Below are 22144 nucleotides of genomic sequence, written 5' to 3' on the forward strand. Positions count from 1 at the left end.
AGCCCGGGCTCTAGCCCCAGCCAGTCACACACCCACACACCAGATCCACCTGTCTTGACCTCTGCTTGTTATCCCCACAACGAGGATAATTAAATTCCAATGATGGAGTGTTTCCCACTCCTTTCCAGGGTTACCCCTTATCCTGCAAGAGTGTGCGGAAATGTTCAGTCCTTAGCGATGGAGGAATAGATAGAAGGGCTGACGTTGTCTTTCACAGGTTTACAGAGGAATCTGTTGGGAACTAGGTTTGGCAGATTTTTGAATTCCTGTGAAGTAATGTTTTGTGTTTGTTTTTTCTCAGTCAACTTTGTTCACATCTAACTGTAATTTGTGTGACAGAAAAGAAAAGGAGTGGAATATGGTCCAGCTGCCATAAGAGAAGCTGGCTTGATGAAAAGGCTCTCCAATTTGGGTAAGTGACTGGATTTTAGATGTCTTTGTGGGGCTAACAGACTAGTTCAGAGTCTTATCTTTTATATCGAGGAATTGCACTGTGTCAGTTGTGTACTTGGGAACAGTCTGCCACGCCTCCCTGTCTGCCTTCCTCCCTTGAATTCCCTCTGCAGCTTAAGATCTATCAAGGAGTCTTCAGGGAAAGTCTTGTTGCGATAAAGAGATGACGTGTGGAAGACTGAGGTAGAGAGGCAGAAGTTGGAACAAGCTACTAGTGATTTGCTAAGTAGTACAGAGAATGCTAGCTGTGACTTAACTGCACAGTCACCCTTTCCTTCATTGCACAGTCACCCTTTCCTTCATCCTAAAATTCTAGCTTTCTTAATTCAATCATGAGATGCTTGATTCATCATTTTCTCCAGTTTCCTCTTCAAATTATTCATTTCCTGTCTAGGGTTCATAGCTTTATATTATAGTAAGCAGGGCTTAGAGCAGTATATTATCAAATTTCCTTGATTATGAAAATCACTTGAGTTACTTGTTTTATGTTTGTAAGCAGATAGGACCTTTATTAGGTACACATGTAAGAGGACATGTGGGCACTGTTAGCAAAGACAGAGGTGAAGGAGGCAAGACCGGAGTTATTTGTTTGTTTTTTTGTATATTGTTTCAACAATTTACAATTGTAAAGTTTATTTAAAGGAGTCCATAATCACTTTCAAATTTATGTTACTGTAAAAGAAAATGAGTGATTTTTTTTGACACAACAGCCAAAATACAACTCAACCTTTAACGCTTAAAAATTGGCTCACTTCTGAGTTTGACATGAAAAGATCCTTTAGTTATTAAATAAGCACCAAATTACAACAACGAGAAGAGGTTCTCACTATGCATGGTAGAGTAGGGAAAACAATACATTGTGAATCAGGAGAACTTTATAGCTCTGTTTGTGACTTTCTTAGTTGTTTTCTTATTTATGTTTAAAAAAATGTTATGAGGGGATATAATTATAACTACACATTTCACAGTGCTCAGAGTATAGGTGTATAAACTAAAACATGGAACTATTATGACTATCTTTATATTTTGCTGATTTTTATTCACATTTATAGATTAGTAGTTCATTTGGTTTTATCATTTAATGATCGAGTTACTTGTTAAATATACAGTTAGTTGGTTCTGAGGTGGGACCCAGATGTGCATTTTCATAGGCATCCCAGGTGAGTCTGATTAGAAGTAAAGATACAGTTTTGTTACTAGGATAGCACTCTAAACGTTTAGAATCAGTAGTAAATCTCACCTAAAGATAAATGTGATTTATATATTTATGGAGAATCCTTTTAGTAATGACACCATTTCATAACCCTTATGGTAGGAAGCAGCTCCTCTGCTGCTGATCCTTGTATCTAACCCAGATGTTCTGACTGCTGTTCAAGACCATTTACTCAATTCATATTAGACCTATCTCATATCTTTTCTGGAGTTATAAGTGCAGAAAGTATTGTTTTAGTTTCCTAGGCTGCCATGAAATATGTTGGGTTAAACAATGGGAATTTATTCACTCACAGTTTTGAAGCTGGGGAAATGTCCAAATCAAAACATCATCAAGGTGGTGCTTTCTTCCTGAAGACCAGGTACTGGTGATCATTGACTCCATTGTCACATGACAAGGCACATGTGGTGTCTGCTGGTGTCTTCCTTCTCTTCCAGGTTCTGTCATTGTCCGACCTCTTGCCAGTCTCTTGCTTTTGTGGCTTTCTCTCCATCATGTCTGAATTCATTCAGTTTATAAAGAACTCCAGTAATAGGATAAGACCCATCCTGACTGAGGTGGGTTACACCTTAACTGAAATAGCCTCATGAAAAAGGCTTACTTACAATGGGTTCACACCCACAGGAATGGATTACAATTAAGAACATGTTTTTCTGGGATACGTACAGCTTCAAACCACCACAGATATGATATCAGGGAGCTGTGAGAATTCTATAGATAGTAACACAGAATCAAGGTAAACTAAAACCCTCCTCATTCTTGCTCTGAAGCCTCTGCGGCTGATCAGTCCATTTCAAGGAGAGATTATTTTCCTAAACCCAGAGGAATTATGGGGTCACTGAATGTGCTCCAGTTGAGGTGCATTTGTATGCCTCAACCTACCTATTGACATAGTATCTTGGGTTGAATGTTCGAAAGTCTTTCTTTTCTCTGTGTTAAATAAGTACAGTTCCTTCTTTAACAGGGTCTCTTTCTTGAGCATTTTAATTCCAAATTCACCATTAAAGGTGAACGATGAGGGTGGGCCATGGTGGCTCAGCTGGCAGAGTTCTCACCTGCCGTGCCGGAGACCCGGGTTTGATTCCTAGTGCCTGCCCATGCAAAAAATAAAGAAAGAAAGAAAGAAAAAGGTGAATGATGAATTGCTAAAATTAGTTTTCTTTTAATATGTCACACGTTTTCTAATGGGAAATTTTTATTCCTGCTTATGAAAATACTGTGTCACTTTAAATCAGATTGTATACACTCTGTTTTTTAAAAGAATTTTATACTGAAGAGAACAATCTCTGATAATTACTATTTTTAACTGGATAGACTTCTGTAGTCCATCTGATGGGCTGGGTCAGGTACTGCTCAAATAGCTATCCTGTGTCTAGATTCTGCCTTAAGATACTCCTGAAAGAAGTCGTTTCAGGCTCTCACATGGACATTTATAATATTCAGTTGAGGCTGCTGAATGAAGGGGGAGGGGCACATTTGTAGCAGTTTCTCTTACTCATGCTTTGAGGACCTCCTGTCCTCACAGAGCTCATGGTATTTTTCCACTCCAGCTGAGGCACGTCATCCTCTTAAAACCATTCTCTCCACTTTTTTAAACTACCAACTCAATTTATTTGGTCTTTCCTTTCATTTTTTTTTGGATATTTTTAGTTTTCCAATTTATATCCTCACCTTGTAGCTAGTTGTTGGCCCAGTATTACCAGCAGTCTGAAATAGAATCTCATTGCATATTAATCAGATTGTGACCCTCATCAGATTTCCAGCATGTGATTCTGGCTAATCTCCAGGGATATACTAAAGAAAGGTATGAAGAGAAATTTCCATTGCTGTATTCCTAAACAGTACTGCAATAACAGATCCTTCCAGCATTTTCAAATAAGCAGGACAAGGCATATGACAAGGGAGAGAAGGTCTATGGAAAGGTAATTTTCACAGAGCCCTTTCTAGCTTGCTTCTCCAATGTCACAGACTGCCAAAGTTGCCATGGCATCATTTAAACTTCTGTTTTCTTGAATGGATGTATTTGATTTAGACAGTGTTTGGACTTGTTTTTTCCTCTTCCTGGGCTTAGAAGGACACTTAATGGTTCCCCTCTCATGAATTAATGTAAAGGTATTTTCCTGGCAAGGCTCAGGAATAGTGTGTCTGATTCTATTTAGCTCTGATAGCCATGGTAATTTGCGCTTTTCTCTTCAGAAGTAGAGTGAGTGTCCTGTGAATAAATACAGCTCTAAATTGAGCTATTAAATACTTTGAGATTAATTACTTTGTAATTATAGTAACTTAACTCATCTGGGGAACTGAATAGAGGCACCAGCCACTGGGACAGTTGTCTGAATAAATTTGCCACTGTGGCCAGGATAGAGTTCTGGAGTTCAGAAAGCAAGTCGGGAGCTATTCTAGTTCTTCTCGACAAGGACAGGGACATTTATTCTTCCTTTTCCATTTGGTTGGTGCTCTGTCAGATAAAACATGAATCTCTTTGGTTGAGACCAGTTGAGAGACAAGAATCTGGTCTGCCACAGGAAAAACTGCTGATAGAGGACCTGAGATAGTTGTTTAAACAAAGATATGAGATGTGTCAGCTGTTCATCTGGAACAGATTGATATGTGAGTTCATGTGCTTTCGGCATTTAATAGGGAATGTTAGCAATCATGAATTTAGTTGTATGATAGTGATATTTCAGTCTGGCTTCTGTCCTACAATTACACTGAGACTATCTTGAGCAAGCTCACTGGTTTGTCGGTCTTTATTTTCCTGGATTTCTCTGGCTCACCTTTGTCCACTTTATTCCTGAAACTTTTCTTCCGTTAGCCAAGATATCACTTTCTCTTGGGTCTCCTATTTCCATCCCAGCCACCTTTTTTTAAAATTTACTTATTTATTTATTAAACATAACCACATACAAACACAAACATTCTTACCATATGCTCATTCCATTCTTGATATATAATCAGTAACTCACAATATCATCACATAGTTGTATATTCATCATGATCATTTCTTAGAACATTAACATCAATTCAGAAAAAGAAATAAAAAGGAAACAGAAAAAAATTCATACATACCGTATCCCTTACCCCTCTCGACTCTGTTTGGAATCTCTCAGCCATTGACACTTTATTTTGTCTCATTTTTCTCTTCCCGCTTTTGGTTGAGAAGGTTTTCTCAATCCCTTAATGCTGAGTCCCAACTCATTCTAGGATTTCTGTCCCATGTTGCCAGAAAGGTCCACACCCCTGGGAGTCATGCCCCACATAGAGAGGGGGAGGGCTGTGAGTTTGCTTGTGGTGTTGGCCGAGAGAAAGAGGCTACATCTGAGCAACAAAAGAGGTTCTCTTGGGGAGCAACAAAAGAGGTTCTCTTGGGGATGACACTTAGGCCTAATTTTAAGTAGGCTTAGCCTATCCTTTGCGAGGTTAAGTTTCATATGAACAAACCCCAAGATTGGGGGCTCAGCCTGTTGCTTTTGTTGTCCCCACTGCTTGTGAGACTATCAAGAATTCACCACTTGGGGAAGTTGAATTTTCCCCCTTTCTCACCATCCCCCCAAGGGGACTTTGCAAATACTTATTTATTCACTGTTCAAATCATTCCATCCCAGCCACCTTTGTGGGATCTTCTTCTTCTTCCCTAACCTGCAAATGTAGATGTTACCAGTGTTCCATCCCTGGTATTTTCTATAGCAGATACCCTAAGTAGCCAATCTCATGCACTCCCACCTAACTTTTACAACTTTCCTCCAACCCTGACCTTCCTCTATAGGACCATGTCTGTTCCTCCAGCATTGTTCTAAGTAGCTTCATCCCTCACAGACTTAACATGTTCAAAACATAATTTGCTATCTTTTCCCTTAAATCTCCTTCTCTTGCTGACTTTCTATTGTGTGTTCTCACTGTCACCCATTTTATCTAGTTACTTAAGTTGAGCTTGAAGACCATCCACAGTTCCCTTCTCCTTCCCTCTGGTCTGTTACTTTCAGGGAAAGACTTGACTACGAGAAAAGTCTTTCTTGTTGATTTTACCTCCTGCATGACTAGAATTGTTCTATATAATGGTCCTGCTCTAGTTCAGGCCCTCTTCTCACTCCTGGATATAACTTTCAAAAGGTATTTCTTGACCCATTTTTGTCTTCCTCATTCACTATCCCTTCTTTATTGCTACCAGAGTAGTAAATTGGTACTCTGGACATATTTCTCCTTTGCTTAAAGTGTTTCCATGGATTTCTTTCTTCCTTTTAATTATTAGAGCAATTGTAGATTTATAGAAAAGTAATGCAGAAAATACAGAGTTCTCATATACCTGCCTCTACACAGTTTTTCCTATTAGTAATATTTTGTATTAGTGTGGCCCCTTGTTACAATTGATGATGCAGTATTATGATAATTAAACTATTAACTATAGTCCATAGTTTACATTATGGTTCATGCTTTGTGTTGTATAGTATCATGGGTTTTTAACATTTTTATTCTGGAAACTTATATACAATTCAAAATTTCCCCTTTTAACCACATTCAAATGTATAATTTATTGCTGTTAATTATGTTCACAATAGTGTGCTATCATCACAACCATCCATTACCTGAACTTTTCTATCATCCCAAATAGAAGCTTTGTATAACTTAAGCATTAATTCCCTACTCCTTACCCCAACTCCAGTCCCTGGTAACCTATTATATTAGTCAGGGTTCTCTAGGGAAACAGGACCAACAGGAGATCACTGTAAATATGAGATTTTATAAAAGTATCTCATGCAACTGTGGGGATGCACAAACTATATCCTAAGTGCACAGAAGTAAGAAAATAGCAAAGATTAGAGTGGACATTAATGAAATAACGAATAAAAAAAATAGAATCAACAAAAGGCAAAAGACATTGAATCAGCAATCAAAAAACTTCCCTTCAAAGAAAAGCCCAGGACCAGATGGCTTTACAGGGAAATTCTACCAAACGTTCTGTTCTAGTTTACTAGCTGCCGGAATGCAATGTACCAGAAACGGAATGGTTTTTTTTTTAAATTTTAATTTCTTATTTATTTTATTTTTCACATGGGCAGGCACCGGGAATTGAACGCGGGTCCTCCTCATGGCAGGCAAGCATTCTTGCCAGCTGAGCCACCGTGGCCTGCCCCGGAATGGTTTTTTTAAAGGAGGAATTTAGTAAGTTGCAAGTTTATAGTTCTAAGGCTGTGAAAATGTCCCAATTAAAGCAAGTCTATAAAAATGTCCAAGCTAAGGCATCCAGGGAAAGATAACTTGGTTCCAAAAGGCCGATGACATTCAGTGTTTCTCTCTCAACTGGAAAGACACATGGTGAACATGGTGACATCTACTAGCTTCCTCTCCAGGCCTCTTGCTTCTTAAAGCTCTTTGGGGGCATTCTCCTTCATTTCCAAAGGTGGCTGGCTGGTGGACTTTGTGGTTCTTTCATCATTCTCAAGATTTCTCCAAAATACTTCCTCTTTTTAAGGATTCCAGTAATCAAGATTCACCTGGAATGGTTAGAGTCACATCTCCCTTTATTCAAAAGTTAATACCCACAATTGGGTGAGCCACAGCTCCACGGAGATAACCTAATCAAGTTTCCAACCTATAGGGATTAGAAGAAACAGTTGCTCCCACAGGATTGATTAGGATTAAAACATGGTTTTTCTAGGGTACATAAGTACCTTCAAACTGGCACGCGTTCCCAGAAGACTTAACTCCAATTCTCTTCAAACTCTTCCAAAAAGTTGAAGAGCAGGGAATATTCCCTAACTTATATTAGGAGGCCAGCATCACCCTCTTACAAAAGCTGGATAGAGATACCACAAGAAAGGAAAATTACAGACTAGTATCTCTTATGGACATAGATGCAAAAATCCTCAATAAATAAATAAATAAATATATATATGTTAGCCAGACAAATTCAGAAGCACATTAAAAGAACTATACTCCATGATCAAATGGGATTTATCTCAGGTATGCAAGGGTGGTGCAGTATAAGAAAATCAGTTAATGTAATACACCACATTAATAGAAAGGAGAGAAAAAGAACACATGGTCATCTCAATTGATGCAAAAAAGGTATTTGACAAAAATCTAGTACCCCTTCTTGATGAAAACATTTAGAATATTAGGAATAGAAAAGAAAACTCAATATGATAATGGCATGTATGAACCCAAGCTAATGTCATACTTAACAGTGAACAACAGTTTTTCCTCTAACATCAGGAACAAGACAAGACAGATAACAAGACCACTGTCACCACTGTTTTTCAATATGGTACGGGAAGTTCTCCCTTGAACAATTACACGAGTAAAAGGAATAAAATCATCCAGATTGGAAAAGAAGTATAACTTTCCCTATTTGCAGATGACATCCTATATATACCGAAAATTCTGAAAAATCCACAACAAAGATATTAAAGCTAATAAATGAATTCAGCAAAGTGGGAGGATATAAAATCAAAACCCTCCAAGTCAGTTGTGTTTCTGTACAGCAGTAATGAATAATCTGAGGAGGAAATCTGAAAATTCCATTTGCAATAGCAACTAATATAATCAAATATCAAGGAATAAATCTAACAAAGGATGTAAAGGATTTGTAAACAAAACTACAGTACATTACTACAAGAAATCAGAGACAAACTAAATAAATTGAAGGGCATTCTGTGTTTATGGGTTGGAAAACTAAATATCATTAAGGTGTCATTTCTGCTCAAAGTGATTTACAGATTCAACACAGACTAAAAAACTCCACAGCCTTCTTTTCAGAAATGGAATAGCCAATCATGAAATTTATATGGATGGGTAAGAGGTCCAGAATAGCCAAAACCATCTTGAAAAAGAAAAATGAAGTTGGAGGACTCAGACTTCCTTATTTTAAAGCTTATTGCAAAGCTACAATAATCAAATTGGCATGGTGCTGGCACAAGGACAGGCATAGTTTGTCTCTGATTTCTTGTAAAAAACAATCCCATTTTATTGGGATGATAGAAAGGGTTGGTAATGAATGATGGTGATGGTAGCACAACATTGTGAATGAATGAAGAGTGTGGAATTATATGTGTGAATGTGGTTTAAAGGGGACATTTCCAGTTGAATATATATATACTACTAGAATAAAATAAAAAAAAAAATAGAACCTTGCAGCACAGTGAACCATATTGTAAATGATTGACTATAGTTAATAGTACAATTTTTAAAATGTTCTTTCACGAATTGTAACAAATGTACCACATTAATGTAGGATGTTTATAACAGTGGTATGTAGGGACTCTTTTAATTTTAATTTTTATGTTTTTCATTTTTAACTTTTTTTATCATACAATATAATATATATACAGGTCAGAAAAATAAAAAAGGCAATAGTTTTCAAAGTACTCTTCAATAAGTAGTTACAGGACAGATTCTAGAGTTAGAGTCCTCTCAGATTTTTCCTTTTAGCTGCTCCAGAATATAGGAGGCTAGAGGCCTTAAATATGTATATTTTTAATCATTACAGTAGACTTTTTTTCCTTCTTTTTTTGTGAAAAATAACATATATACAAAAAATCTTTAAATTTCTAAGCACAGCACCACAGTTAATTGTAGAACATAGTTCAGAGTTTGACTTGGGTTACAATTCTACAGTTTAAGGTTTTTACTTCTAGCTGCTCTAAAATACTGGAGACTAAAGAGATATCAATTTAATGATTCGGCATTCATATTCTGTTAAATCCTATCTTCTCTGTATAACTCCACCATCACCTTTGATTTTTCCATCCCCCTCTTTAGGGGTATTTGAGCTCTGGCAATTTTTTTCATATTGGAAGGGTTTGACACTAATATGGGGTAGGGAGATGGAACTATCTGATGTTCTGGAGAGGCTGGGCTAAGTTTCAGGACTTATCTGGACCAGGGACCCATCTGGAGCTTGTAGGTAACTGGAAAGTTGCTCTAATGCCTGGAACTCTTGTGGAATCTTATATCTTGCCCTAGGTGTTCTTTAAGATTGGCTAGAATGGTCCTTGATGGGGGTTGGCAGGTTATGATAGGTAGCAAGGTCTAACTGAAGCTTGCATAAGGCCAACCTTCAGAGAAGCCTCTTGACTCTATATGAATCTCTCTCTGCCACTGATACTTTATTAATTATACTTCTTTCCCCCTTTTTGGTCAGGATGAAATTGTTAATCCCGCGGTGCCAGGTCTGGATTCATTCCTGGGAGTCATCTCCCATGTCGCCAGGCAGACTTTCACCCTCTACGTGGGAGATGATCCTGGGAATCATCTCCCACATAGGAGGGAGGGCAATGATTTCACTTGCAGAGTTGGGCTTAGAGAGAGTGAGGCCACATGTGAGCAACAAAAGAGGTCCTCCAGAAGTAACTCTTAGGCATGCTCATAGGTAGTGTAAGGTTCTCTGCTACCTACATAAGCTTCACAAGAGTAAGCCTCATGATTGAGGGTATGGCCTATTGATGTGGGTGTCCCTAAAGTTTGACACAGTATCAGGGAATTCCCTGATGGTAAGTTTTAATAATTCCATATTTTTCTCTCATCCCTCAGGGGACTTTGCCAGTACTTTTTGATTATCTGCTTAATATACTCGAGGATGTATCCAGGCCTTACAATAACCTATACAAGATTAAAGGACCTCTTTCTTATTCTGTGCTCCCTGTGTTTCAGTTATTCAAATGAGCTAAACAGATAGGTTGAATTAGATTATACACTACAGAAAATTTCAATTCCAGACCAAATAAACCCTTCTTCCATTGGTTTCAAAGAGTATATTTGGTTCTAAAATGTAGACACTGTCTTCCTTACCCCTATGTTCTGAATTACTTTAACCCCAACCTGTTTGGCTTTGTTCTTATCTCTAAATATCAGGTTATATATAAAACAGCCTCTCAGAATCTAGAAATAATAATCACCACTTTGGACTTAATGTGTCTGCTCTAAAAGCTTGCAGGCTAGGCCCCTGTTTTCTTTTAAGCGTTTTCTAAAAATACTATCCTTATTCTTTTGTTTCTGGCTTATTTTGTCTCACCAATGTCCCACATGTTTATTCACATCATTGTGTGCCTCACAACTTTCTTTCTCTCTGTAGCAGCACAACCTTCATTTGCCAATCTACGTCTCTGTCAGTGCATCCTTCAGCCACCTGCATTAATCACGCATCATGTAGAGGGCCCAAAGTCTATAGTCTATCGGCATTCTCAATTTTAGATAATTTCATTGTTCCCAAGAGAAAGAAAACCAATAAACACACCCTCCCCGATTAGGAGATCTAAACCTCCCTTAACTCTTGTCCCTCCCCCTATTGTGTACCTCTGCTATTGCTGTGATAGGGCTGATGGTTTCCTTTTGGACGGAGCTCATAGGATGCAGTAGCAGTTTTCCCCCTGTACCCTGGACTTAAACTCTCTTTGTACAAGAATCATGTCTTTGAAGTAGTTATTGCAAGAACTAATTCATATTTCTAATGTTAATCAGTGGGACACATAGGTCTTTAAACCCCTTTCAATCTTGTTCATCTTCAATATGGTAATATTACGTATAGACCCACTAGAGAACCACCTTCATTCCTGTCTATTCCCTCATATTGGAGTTCAACCTCATTAGCTAATGGTTCACCCATCTCTAGCTTCTGTGTATCTCTAAGTTCCCTATATTCTGTATTATAAGCCTTTGATTATACCTTTAAGCTGGTCATAAAAATGGACTCATACAGTATCTATCCTTTTGTGTCTGGCTAATTTCACTCAGCTTATGTCCTCAAGGCTCATCCATCTTGTCATGTGCTTCAGGATGTCATTTTGTCTTACTGCTGCATAATATTCCATTGTACTTACATACCACATTTTGTTGACCCATTCGTCTATTGATGGGCATTTGATTTCTTTCCATCTTTCGGCGATTGTGTGAAAATGTTTTAATTTCTCCCTCATTTTTGAAGGACAGTTTTGCTGGGTATAGAATTCTTGGTTGGCAGTTTTTCTCTTTTAGTAATTTAAATATATCATCCCACTGTCTTCTCGCCTCCATGGTTTCTGCTGAGAAATCTACACATAGTCTTATTGGGTTTCCCTTGTATGTGATGGATTGCTTTTCTCTTGCTGCTTTCAAGATCCTCTCTTTCTCTTTGACCTCTGACATTCTGACTAGTAAGTGTCTTGGAGAACATCTGTTTGGATCTGTTCTCTTTGGGGTATGATGCACTTCTTGGATCTGTAATTTTAGGTCTTTCATAAGAGTTGGGAAATTTTCAGTGATAATTTCTTCCGTGAGTTTTTCTCCTCCTTTTCCCTTCTCTTCTCCTTCTGGGACACCCAGAACACGTATATTTGTGTGCTTCATATTATCATTCAGTTCCTTGAGTCCCTGCTCACATTTTTCCATTTTTTTCCCTATAGTTTCTGTATCTTGTCGGATTTCAGATGTTCTGTCCTCTCTTCACTAATCCTAACCTCTGTCTCTTGAAATCTACCATTGTAGGTTTCCATTGTTTTTTCATCTCTTCTACTGTACCTTTCATCCCCATAAGTTCCATGATTTGTTTTTTCAGACTTTCCATTTCTTCTTTTTGTTCATTCCTTGCCTTCTTCATATCCTCCCTCAATTCATTGATTTGGTTTTTGATGAGGTTTTCCATGTCTGTTCGTATATTCTGAATTAGTTGTTTCAGCTCTTGTATCTCATTTGAACTATTGGTTTGTTCCTTTGACTGGGCCATATCTTCAATTTTCCTGGTGTGATTTGTTATTTTTTGCTGGTGTCTAGACATTTAATTACCTTAATTAGTTTATTCTGGAGATTGCTTTCACTTCTCTTACCTAGGGTTTTCTTGCTAGATGAATTTGTTGTCTATCTGTTCTTTGACCTTCAGTTCAGCTTTTTCCAGACCTCTAGCTTAGGTTTTGTTTAACAGAGGATAATTTTTCATTCTTGTTTTCTTGTTTCTTGCCCTGCTTGTATGGTGCCTTTTCCCTCCCCACCCTTAGGAGGGTCTTTGTAGGTATTATAGACTCCAGCCAGGTTTTCCCGGACTAAACTGGCCTCCTATCTGGGGCAAGGAGTCACCTGCCTCAGTTTTCCCTGAGGGTGAGACCCAGCAGGTTAAAAGACTTTCCTGTGAAGTCTCTGGGCTCTGTTTTTCTTATCCTGCTCAGTATGTGGCGCGTCTGTCTGCGGGTCACACCAGCAAAAGATGATGTGACACTTTTAACTTTGGAAGACTCTCCCTGCTGGGGGCGTGGTGGAGACAGAGGAGAGGTTGTAGGCTGGTTTTAATGGCTTCAAATTGCCAAGCCCTGGGGTCTGAATTCCTTGAGGGAGGGATTCCACCTGAGTTGGGCTTCACCCCTCCCCTGGGGAAGGCACAGGTGGGAGACAGCCCTGAAAGCAGCCCATTTCTGCCTATGCCTGGGGCAGTTGCAGCCCGAGAAGTCCTGCTGCTAAATCCAGAGGCTGCCAAGTCTCCGCAGAAACACAGCCACTAGAACCTCCGTTTCCTCTCCTTTCCTCTTTTTCCATGGGCCCAATGAGCCACCCCCCTCTTGACGAGGTTTAGAGTCTCTTTCCTTTCCCTCTGGGAAGCTGCCTGTGGGGGAGGGGCGCCGGCCGCCGGCTGCCGCGGCTTGAGGGACTCACGGTTTTGGGGAGGCTTGCAGCCAGTCCAACTGGTCCAGACTGGGGTATGCTGTGTGTCCAGTCACTGACGTGGTTCCGGGAGCTGTTCTGTACTGTTTCTGGTTATTTAGTAGTTGTTCTGGAGAATGAACTAAGATGCACACATTACTAAGCCGCCTCTTGGCCCCTCCTTGTGATTGTGAATAATGCTGCTGTGAACATCGGTGTGCAAATGTCTGTTTGTGTCATTGCTTTCAGCTCTTCTAAGTATATACCAAATAGTGCTATTGCTGGGTCATAGGGCAACTCGATATTTAGTTTCCTAAGGAACCGCCAAGCAGTCTTCCATAGTGGCTGCACCATTATACATTCCCACCAGCAGTGCATAAGTGTCCCAGTTTCTCCACATCCTCTCCAACATTTATAGTTTCCTGTTTGTTTAATAGCAGCCATTCTTATAGGTGTGAGATGGTATCTCATTGTAGTCTTGATCTGCATTTCCCTTATAGCCAATGAAAGTGGGCATCTCTTCATGTGCTTTTGAGCCAGGAACTCTGTTTTTTTATGCAAGATTTTTCAGTAAACGTAACATCTTCTCTAATAAAAACACACTTTTAAAGTAGTAAAAAATATATCCAGAGGATTGTACAACACAGTGAACCCTAGTATAAACCGTGGATTACAGTTTAAAGTATAATTGTAAAGTGTTCTTTCATCAATTGCAGGAAATGTACTAAACTAATGCAAGATGTTCATAATAGGGTAATATATGGGAACTCTGTAATTTATGTATAATTTTTCTATAAATCTGTAACTAATAAATTAAATATTTAAAAATATTCACTGTAGGAAATTAATGAAGACCTAAGTAAATGAAAAAACATCCCATGCTTATGAATTGACAGAATTAATAATGTTAATTTGGGAATACTCCTCAAATTGATCTACAGATTGAACACATTCCTTGTCAAAATATCAGCCGTCTTTGTTGAAATTAACAAGCTGAGCCTAAAAGTCATAAGGAAATGCAAGCGACCCAGAATGACCAAAATAATCTTAAAAAATAACAATGTTGGAAAACTCACTCTTCCAAATTCAAAACTTACTACAGTGCCACAATAGTCAAAACTGTGATAGGAAAGATATATGGATCAATGGGATAGAATTAAAAGTCCAGTAATACTCTCTCATTTATAGTCAATCAATTTTTGACGGTGAGTCTAAGATGATTCAAGAGGGGAAAGGATAGTCTTTTTAATAAATGGTGCTGATGAAACTGGATATCCACATCTAAATGAATTTGGATCCCTACCTCACACGATGTCTGAAAATAACTCAAAATGGACCAAAGTCTTAAATATGAGGCAAAAACTATAAAAATATTAGAAGAAAACATAGTAATAAATCTTTGTGACCTTGGGGTTAGGCAGTGGTTTCTCAAATATGACACTAAACTCATAAGTGACAAAAGAAAAAGATACATTGGACTTCATCAAAATTTAAAACTCTTATGTCTCAAAAGACATTACCAAGTAGGGTCTAGTATCCAGAATATATAAAGAACTGTGACAACTCATCAACAATAACTTACCCCATTTAAAAAATAGACAAAGGATTTGCAAACACCTTCTCTAACGATGATATCCAAATGTCCAAAAAGCACATGGAAACCTGCTCAATGTTGTTAGTCTTCAAGAAGTACAAATCAAAACTACAGTACTACTCCACATTCACTAAAATGCCTATCATCAAAAAGGCAGATAGTGCCAAATGTTAACAGGATGTCGATAAATTGGAACACTCATACATTGCTGCTGGAATGTAAAGTGGTACAGCAATTTTGGGAAACAATCTGGCAGTTCCTCAACAAGTAAAACATAGAGTTATCGTATGATCTGTCAATTCAATTCTTAGGTCTATGCCCAAAAGAACTGCAAGCATACAAATGTTCATAGCAGCATTATTAAGAGTTATGAAAAAGTGAAAACAACCCAAAAGTCCATCAGCAGATGAATGGACAAACAAGATGTAATACTATTCAGCCTTAAAAAGAAATGAATGATGTTGATACTGTGAGCCATTTATTGTATATTTTGGATGGTTTGTATGATGTATGAATATGTCTAAATACAATTGCATTAAACATGCTAAAAGAAGAAAAAAAAAAGAAAGTCTGATACTTGCTGCTACATAATGGGTCTTGAAGACATGTTGAATAAAAAAATGTCTGACACAATGGGATAGTTATTGTACAGTTCCACTTATATGAAATAAGAATAGAATAGAATATACAAATTCATAGAGATGGGAATTAGAGTATAGGTTAGAGTATAGGTTACAGGGTGAGGGAGGAGGGAGAAGGAGTTGATGCATAATGGGTAGAAGGTTTTGTTTAGGTGATTGGAAAGTTCTGGAAATGGATGGTTAGAGTAGTGCAACACTGTGTGCTTGATTAATCCCATTAAATTGTATGCTTGAGAATGGTTGAGATGGGAAAGTTCAGGTTGTATATATGTTTCAACAATTGAAAAATATATATATAGAGAGAGGTTAAAGAGACAAAACTAAAGGCAATACACGAAGCCAGACTAGACTCTAAGCTTTATATCAATGTTAAATTTCCTGATCTTGGTAATTGTACTTAAGGTGGTTGCATAAAGGAATATCCTTGCTCTTAACACATTTACCTGAAATATTAGGTGTTCAAAGAGCATGATTTATACAACCTCCTCTCAAATGTTTAGGAAATAGATAAATAGAAAGATGAATAGATAGAATGATACTGCAAATTTGGCAAAATATTAAAAGTTGGGGAAAAATGGTGTATCTGGTTGTGAGGTATGTTGGTATTCTCTCTATGAGGTTGGTATTATGTTTCAACTGTCTTGTGAGTTTGAAGTTATTTAAAAATATATATATATTTTTTAAAGAATGAAGTACTGGTATTGGTATGGCACAGATGGTCTTTAAAAACATTATGTCATGTGAGAGAAGCCACTTAATAGAACACCACATATTGTATGATTCTATTTATATGAAATGTCCAGATTAGGTAAATCCATTCAGACAGAAGGTAGATTAGTAATTGCCAGGATCTAATAGATAGAGGGAATGGGGAACAACTGTTAATTGGTTAATGGGTACATGGTTTCTTTTTGACAGGTGATGAAATGTTCTGAAGTTATGGTTATACCTCTTTATGAATGTATTAAAAACCACTGAATTGTACAGTTTCAGGTGAATTTTATTGCATGCTTATTGTATCTCAATAATTTAAAAAAACACTATATGGGTGGTTGAGATCAGTAAGAATCTATAGAACTTCTTGGTTGCCACTAATGGTCTGTTTCTTGATTTAGATGTTTATTATAAGGTGTTTGCTTTACAACTATCTGTTAAACTGCCTGGGTTTTATGTCCATCTACTTCTTTGTGAAACATAGCATACAATAAAAACAAATCATGTCTGTCGACATATCTGGATCTTCCTTGCCAAGTTTCAACCTCCAGTTTAAGGCACTAAAGAATAAGGTTGAGCTAGCACATGTGTGGTGCTTTGGGGACAACCTTCTTATTTTGGGGGGACAAGAATTGATTGCTAGGTTCACTCAACAGCAGATACCAGCTGTGTTACCAAAGGGTAGGTGTGTAGGGGTACGTGGTCCTGCAAATCTTCTGCCTCTGCCATTTCCCTCCTCTGTTAGAGACGTAGTCTAATGACTGAGTTTGTGATTGATAGCTAAGTTTGTGGAATGGCTTGTTTGATTAGTAAAGTTCTGGATTCTTCTTTGTTTTCTTTTAAAGTCATTCTGATATGGTTTTGGAAGATACATGTCTAACATATTGGCTTTGTATTTTCTTTGGGGATCCAGCATGACAAGTCCAAACCTCTACTACTTTGGACCTTGTCTGTACCACACTGGGGGATGAGTCACTTGTAATGGAGGAATAGGAGCTTAGGCCTGTGCTGAGAAGGCCCTTGGGCATTGACGTTTCTTTAGAACCCCTACCCTTATCCCTCCCTGTGATGTCCATAATAGTGACATATTTCTTCAAGTTCAGCTTTGCTTTTTCCAGGCCTTGTTTCTAGTTCATATTCCTTCTAGAAGGTGAAAATATTATCAGTAATTTTCAGTTTATCAGTAGTTTCCTGATGCGTTAGCGAAAGCTTATATAACTCATGATATACCTGAACAAAGGAAAATCTATTAATGACACTATTGGGATCTGGCAGATTACAATGTAATCATGTCTTTCCTATTTATAAAGGCAGGAAATAATTTGACTTTCACCTCTTATTTCGAAATTGTTTCATATCTAACATCTACTATGTTTCAGACACTGTGCTAGGCCCTAGCTATTATCTCATTTTATTAATCTTAATTTGTTGAAAAATAAATTAAGACCTGAAGAGGTTAAGAAATTTGCCCAAGGCCATATAGTCAGTTAGTAGTAGAAGTAGTTGAGAATCTCATTTCTTGTCCTATACAGTCTGAACCCTTATTTGGTTTAGGCAACTGCCTTCTCACATCTTACAGTGACTGAAGAAACTGAGTGGCACAGTCATAATTGTGTGGTCTCCAACTTTTGAAAATCCTCTATGTTCCCTGTTACATTTCCCATTATAGCTATTTCACATCTTTACTCGTAATCCTCAAGTCCCTATCTTTCCAACTCAGGTATGAATTCAAGTTACAGCCTTTTCCCCTATCATCCCCACATTGGTTGTATCAATACTGATCCTTACAGTAGTAAGTGGAAAAGTATTTCCACTCTCCTTGGAAGATAAGGAGATAGGTACAACTGCAACTAATAGAACTCAACGTAATAGTGGTTTTAAGAAAAACTCAGTATAATAGTAGTTCATCTGGCACTTGAGTAATCATAGTCTGGATAGGCTTCTACCTATGGTGTCAGATGGTTGTGGCTTTATTTCTGGCAGGAGAATGGAAGAAGGGCCAAAGAAAAGGGACAAAGGTAGAACTTCTATTTTCCCTTAAGGAAAGTTCCAGAAGTTACAGTTCATAAACCCTGGTGTTGGACAACATGTTCCTTTGCTGTCTATATTTCCTGTAAACTGGTAATTAGATCTGTTACCTTGGCTGTATTCAGGTTCATTTGCTTTTTGGGAGGTGGCAAGACTGTTTCATAGGTGGTAGTATATACTTCTGTCAGAAATGATGTTGTTATAAATTCGACTTCATCAAAATTTAAAACTTGTACATTAAGGACATTATCAAGAAAACAAAAAGATTATCTACAGAACTGGAGAAAATATTTTGAAACCATACATAAAATAAGGGTCCAACAACCAGAAAATATGAAGAACTCCTGCAACTCAACAACAAAAAGACAATCCAGTTACAAAATGGGCCATGGACTTGGATGGGTATTCCTACAAAAAAAGATATACAGGTGACCAAAAAGCACATGAAAAGATGCTCAACATCATTAGCAGGTAGGGAAATGTAAATCAAAACTACAAGATTCCACCTCATACCCACTAGAATAAGGTATTATTTTAAAAAGAAATAGAATATAAGTACCAACAAGGATGCAGAAAAGTAGGAACCCTAGTGTGTTGTTGATGGAAATGTAAAATGGTACAGTCTCTGTGGAAAAGTTTGTTAAATGTAGAAATACCTTATAACCTGGCATTCCCTCTTCTGGGCTTTTAACCAGAATTGAAAGCACAGACTCAAAGAGATATTTGCACATTCATGTTCATAGCAGTGGTATTGACAGAAGCCAAAAGGGAGAACCAATACAAATGTCCAGCAGATGAATGAATAAACAAACATGGCATATACATACAATGGGATATTATTCAGCCTTGAAGAGGAATGAAGTTCGATATATGCTGCTACATAGATGAACCTTGAAAATATGTTGAGTTGAATAAGTTAGATACAAAAGGACAATATATGAGTCCACTTATGAAATAGTTACAATATGTAAATTCATAGAGATGAAGTAGATACAGGTTAGGGGAGGGGAGAATGAAATAGGAATTAATGCATAATGGGTCCAGGGTGTCTATTTGGGATGATAGAAAAATTTTGATAATAAATTGTGGTGATGGCATCAGAACATTATGAATGTGATTAATCGCAATGAATTTTATGTTTGAGAGTGGGTGAGATGGGAAAGTTTATGCTGTATATGTTATATGTTACTATGATTTTTAAAAAGAGAGACTAAAGAGATAATGACAAAGAAATGCAATATAGGCACCTGGCCTGGAGAAGAAAATGTCCAAAAGGGCATTATTGAGACAACTGAAACAAATGGAATATATATTGTATGCTTTACATCAATGTTAAATTTCCTGAAATTTACAGTTGTACTTAATGAAGTCATATGAGTAATTATCTTATTAGTAAATATGTTTGAGGTGCATAATGTGTACAACCTACTCTAAAATGCTTAGAAAATGGATAGATAAGACAGATAGGATGACACTGTTAAAAATGTTAAAAGTTGGCAAATCTGGGCATGTGGGTAGAGGGAATATTGGAATTCTCTGTATTGTTTTTTGAATTATTTTTATAACTGTCTTGTGCGTTTGAATTATTTCAAAATAAAAAGTTAAAGAAAAGCGATATTATTAGCCATTTATTATTGCCTAGAATTGATCCGTTAACTTGTTTCTAATTATTTTTTATTTAAAATCTTTAACATATGCTTGTAGTTTGACTTTTTTTTTTAAATCAACTGTGTATAAATTAAAAGTGAGGTTCTTACAATCTCAACTTGACCAGATTTGAAACAATTTAAAACCTTTAAAGGTATATTGAGAAAAAACAAACAAAACATGTCTTTAGCAAAAAAAAAAAAAAGAGATGATTTTAAGTAAAAGTAATAAGAACACCCATGCTGCACAGATAATATAGATAGTTCTAGTTACCTGGTGAATGGACAAAAAGGAAGCACTTAAGGACTTCATTTCCATTCTTTGGTTCATTTCTTATTGCTGGAGTTTCATGTTCATTTCTTCTTGTTGGATGACTTAACCTGATGATGCTAGAGATGGTGAACTGACTCCACTCAGTCCCACTCCGCTCAGCCCCACTCCAAAACGAATTCTCAGCTGGTGGATCAGCTGCTTTTGTCTTTTTGCCATCTTGAGGTTTAGGATTTTCTGAACATCTGTGTTAGTTACTGAAATTGTGGTGGGCCCCATTGTTCTAGTGGCTACTCAATTTAGACCTTGTCTCCTTGATTTTCCTTATCTTCTTTTTTTTTTTTTTTTTTTTTTTTTTTTGCAGTTAGAAAATTTTGATGTTTATTTTACTTTATTTATGAGTCTTCCTTTGCTTTCCTTGAAGGTCCAAAAAGCTTGGTTTTTTTTTTTTTTTTTTTTTTTTTTTATTAATTAAAAAAAGAATTAACAAAACAATTAGAAATCATTCCGATCTACATGTACAATCAGTAATTCTTAATAACATCACATAGTTGCATATTCATCATTTCTTAGTACATTTGCATCAATTTAGAAAAAGAAATAAAAAGACAACAGAATAAGAATTAAAACAATAATAGAAAGAAAAAAAAACAAAAAAAAACAAAAACAAAAAACCTATACCTCACATGCAGCTTCATTCAGTGTTTTAATATACTTGCATTACAATTGGGTAGTATTGTGCTGTCCATTTCTGAGTTTTTATATCCAGTCCCGTTGTACAGTCTGTATCCCTTCATCTCCAATTATCCCTTCTCTTTTTTTTTTTTTTTTTTAATTAACGGAAAAAAAGAAATTAACCCAACATTTAGAGATCATACCATTCTACACATGCAATCATTAATTCTTAACATCATCACATAGATGCATGATCATCATTTCTTAGTACATTTGCATTGGTTTAGAAGAACTAGCAACATAACCGAAAAAGATATAGAATGTTAATATAGAGAAAAAAATAAAAGTAATAATAGTAAAATCAAAACAAAACAAAACAAAAACCTATAGCTCAGATGCAGCTTCATTCAGTGTTTTAACATGATTACTTTACAATTAGGTATTATTGTGCTGTCCATTTTTGAGTTTTTGTATCTAGTCCTGTTGCACAGTCTGTATCCCTTCAGCTTCAATTACCCATTGTCTTACCCTGTTTCTAACTCCTGCTGAACTCTGTTACCAATGACATATTTCAAGTTTATTCTCGAATGTCCGTTCACATCAGTGGGACCATACAGTATTTGTCCTTTAGTTTTTGGCTGGATTCACTCAGCATAATATTCTCTAGGTCCATCCATGTTATTACATGGTTCATAAGTTTATCTTGTCTTAAAGCTGAATCCATTCTGCCATTCTATGTCTTTTGATTGGGAAATTCAGTCCATTAACTTTTAGTGTTATTACTGTTTGGATAATATTTTCCTCTACCATTTTGGCTTTTGTATTATATATATCATATCTGATTTTCCTTCTTTCTACACTTTACTCCATACCTCTCTCTTCTGTCTTTTCGTATCTGACTCTAGTGCTCCCTTTAGTATTTCTTGCAGAGCTGGTCTCTTGGTCACAAATTCTCTCAGTGACTTTTTGTCTATAAATGTTTTAATTTCTCCTTCATTTTTGAAGGACAGTTTTGCTGGATATAGGAGTCTTGGTTGGCAGTTTTTCTCTTTTAGTGATTTAAATATATCATCCCACTGTCTTCTAGCTTCCATGGTTTCTGCTGAGAAATCTACACATAGTCTTATTGGGTTTCCCTTGTATGTGACAGATTGTTTTTCTCTTGCTGCTTTCAAGATCCTCTCTTTCTCTTTGACCTCTAACATTCTAACTAGTAAATGTCTTGGAGAACGCCTATTTGGGTCTATTCTCTTTGGGGTGCGCTGCACTTCTTGGATCTGTATATTTAGGTCTTTCATAAGAGTTGGG

At 36.9% G+C, this 22144-nt stretch overlaps 1 protein-coding gene across 2 annotated transcripts in view; it reads left to right on the top strand.

Moving 5' to 3' along the window:
• The window catches only part of ARG2 (arginase 2), a 67770-nt gene that overhangs the window by 732 nt on the left and 44894 nt on the right, over positions 1-22144 (top strand). The window contains exon 2 of one of the 2 annotated variants that reach the window (XM_077122804.1): positions 340-412. In XM_077122804.1, the coding sequence (XP_076978919.1) occupies positions 340-412 (73 nt within the window). Of the gene's footprint in view, positions 1-301; positions 413-22144 lie in introns of both variants that reach the window. The other variant, XM_077122805.1, reaches the window with a different exon arrangement.

Source organism: Tamandua tetradactyla, chromosome 12, assembly GCF_023851605.1.
Source record: "Tamandua tetradactyla isolate mTamTet1 chromosome 12, mTamTet1.pri, whole genome shotgun sequence".
Lineage (NCBI taxonomy): Eukaryota > Metazoa > Chordata > Mammalia > Pilosa > Myrmecophagidae > Tamandua > Tamandua tetradactyla.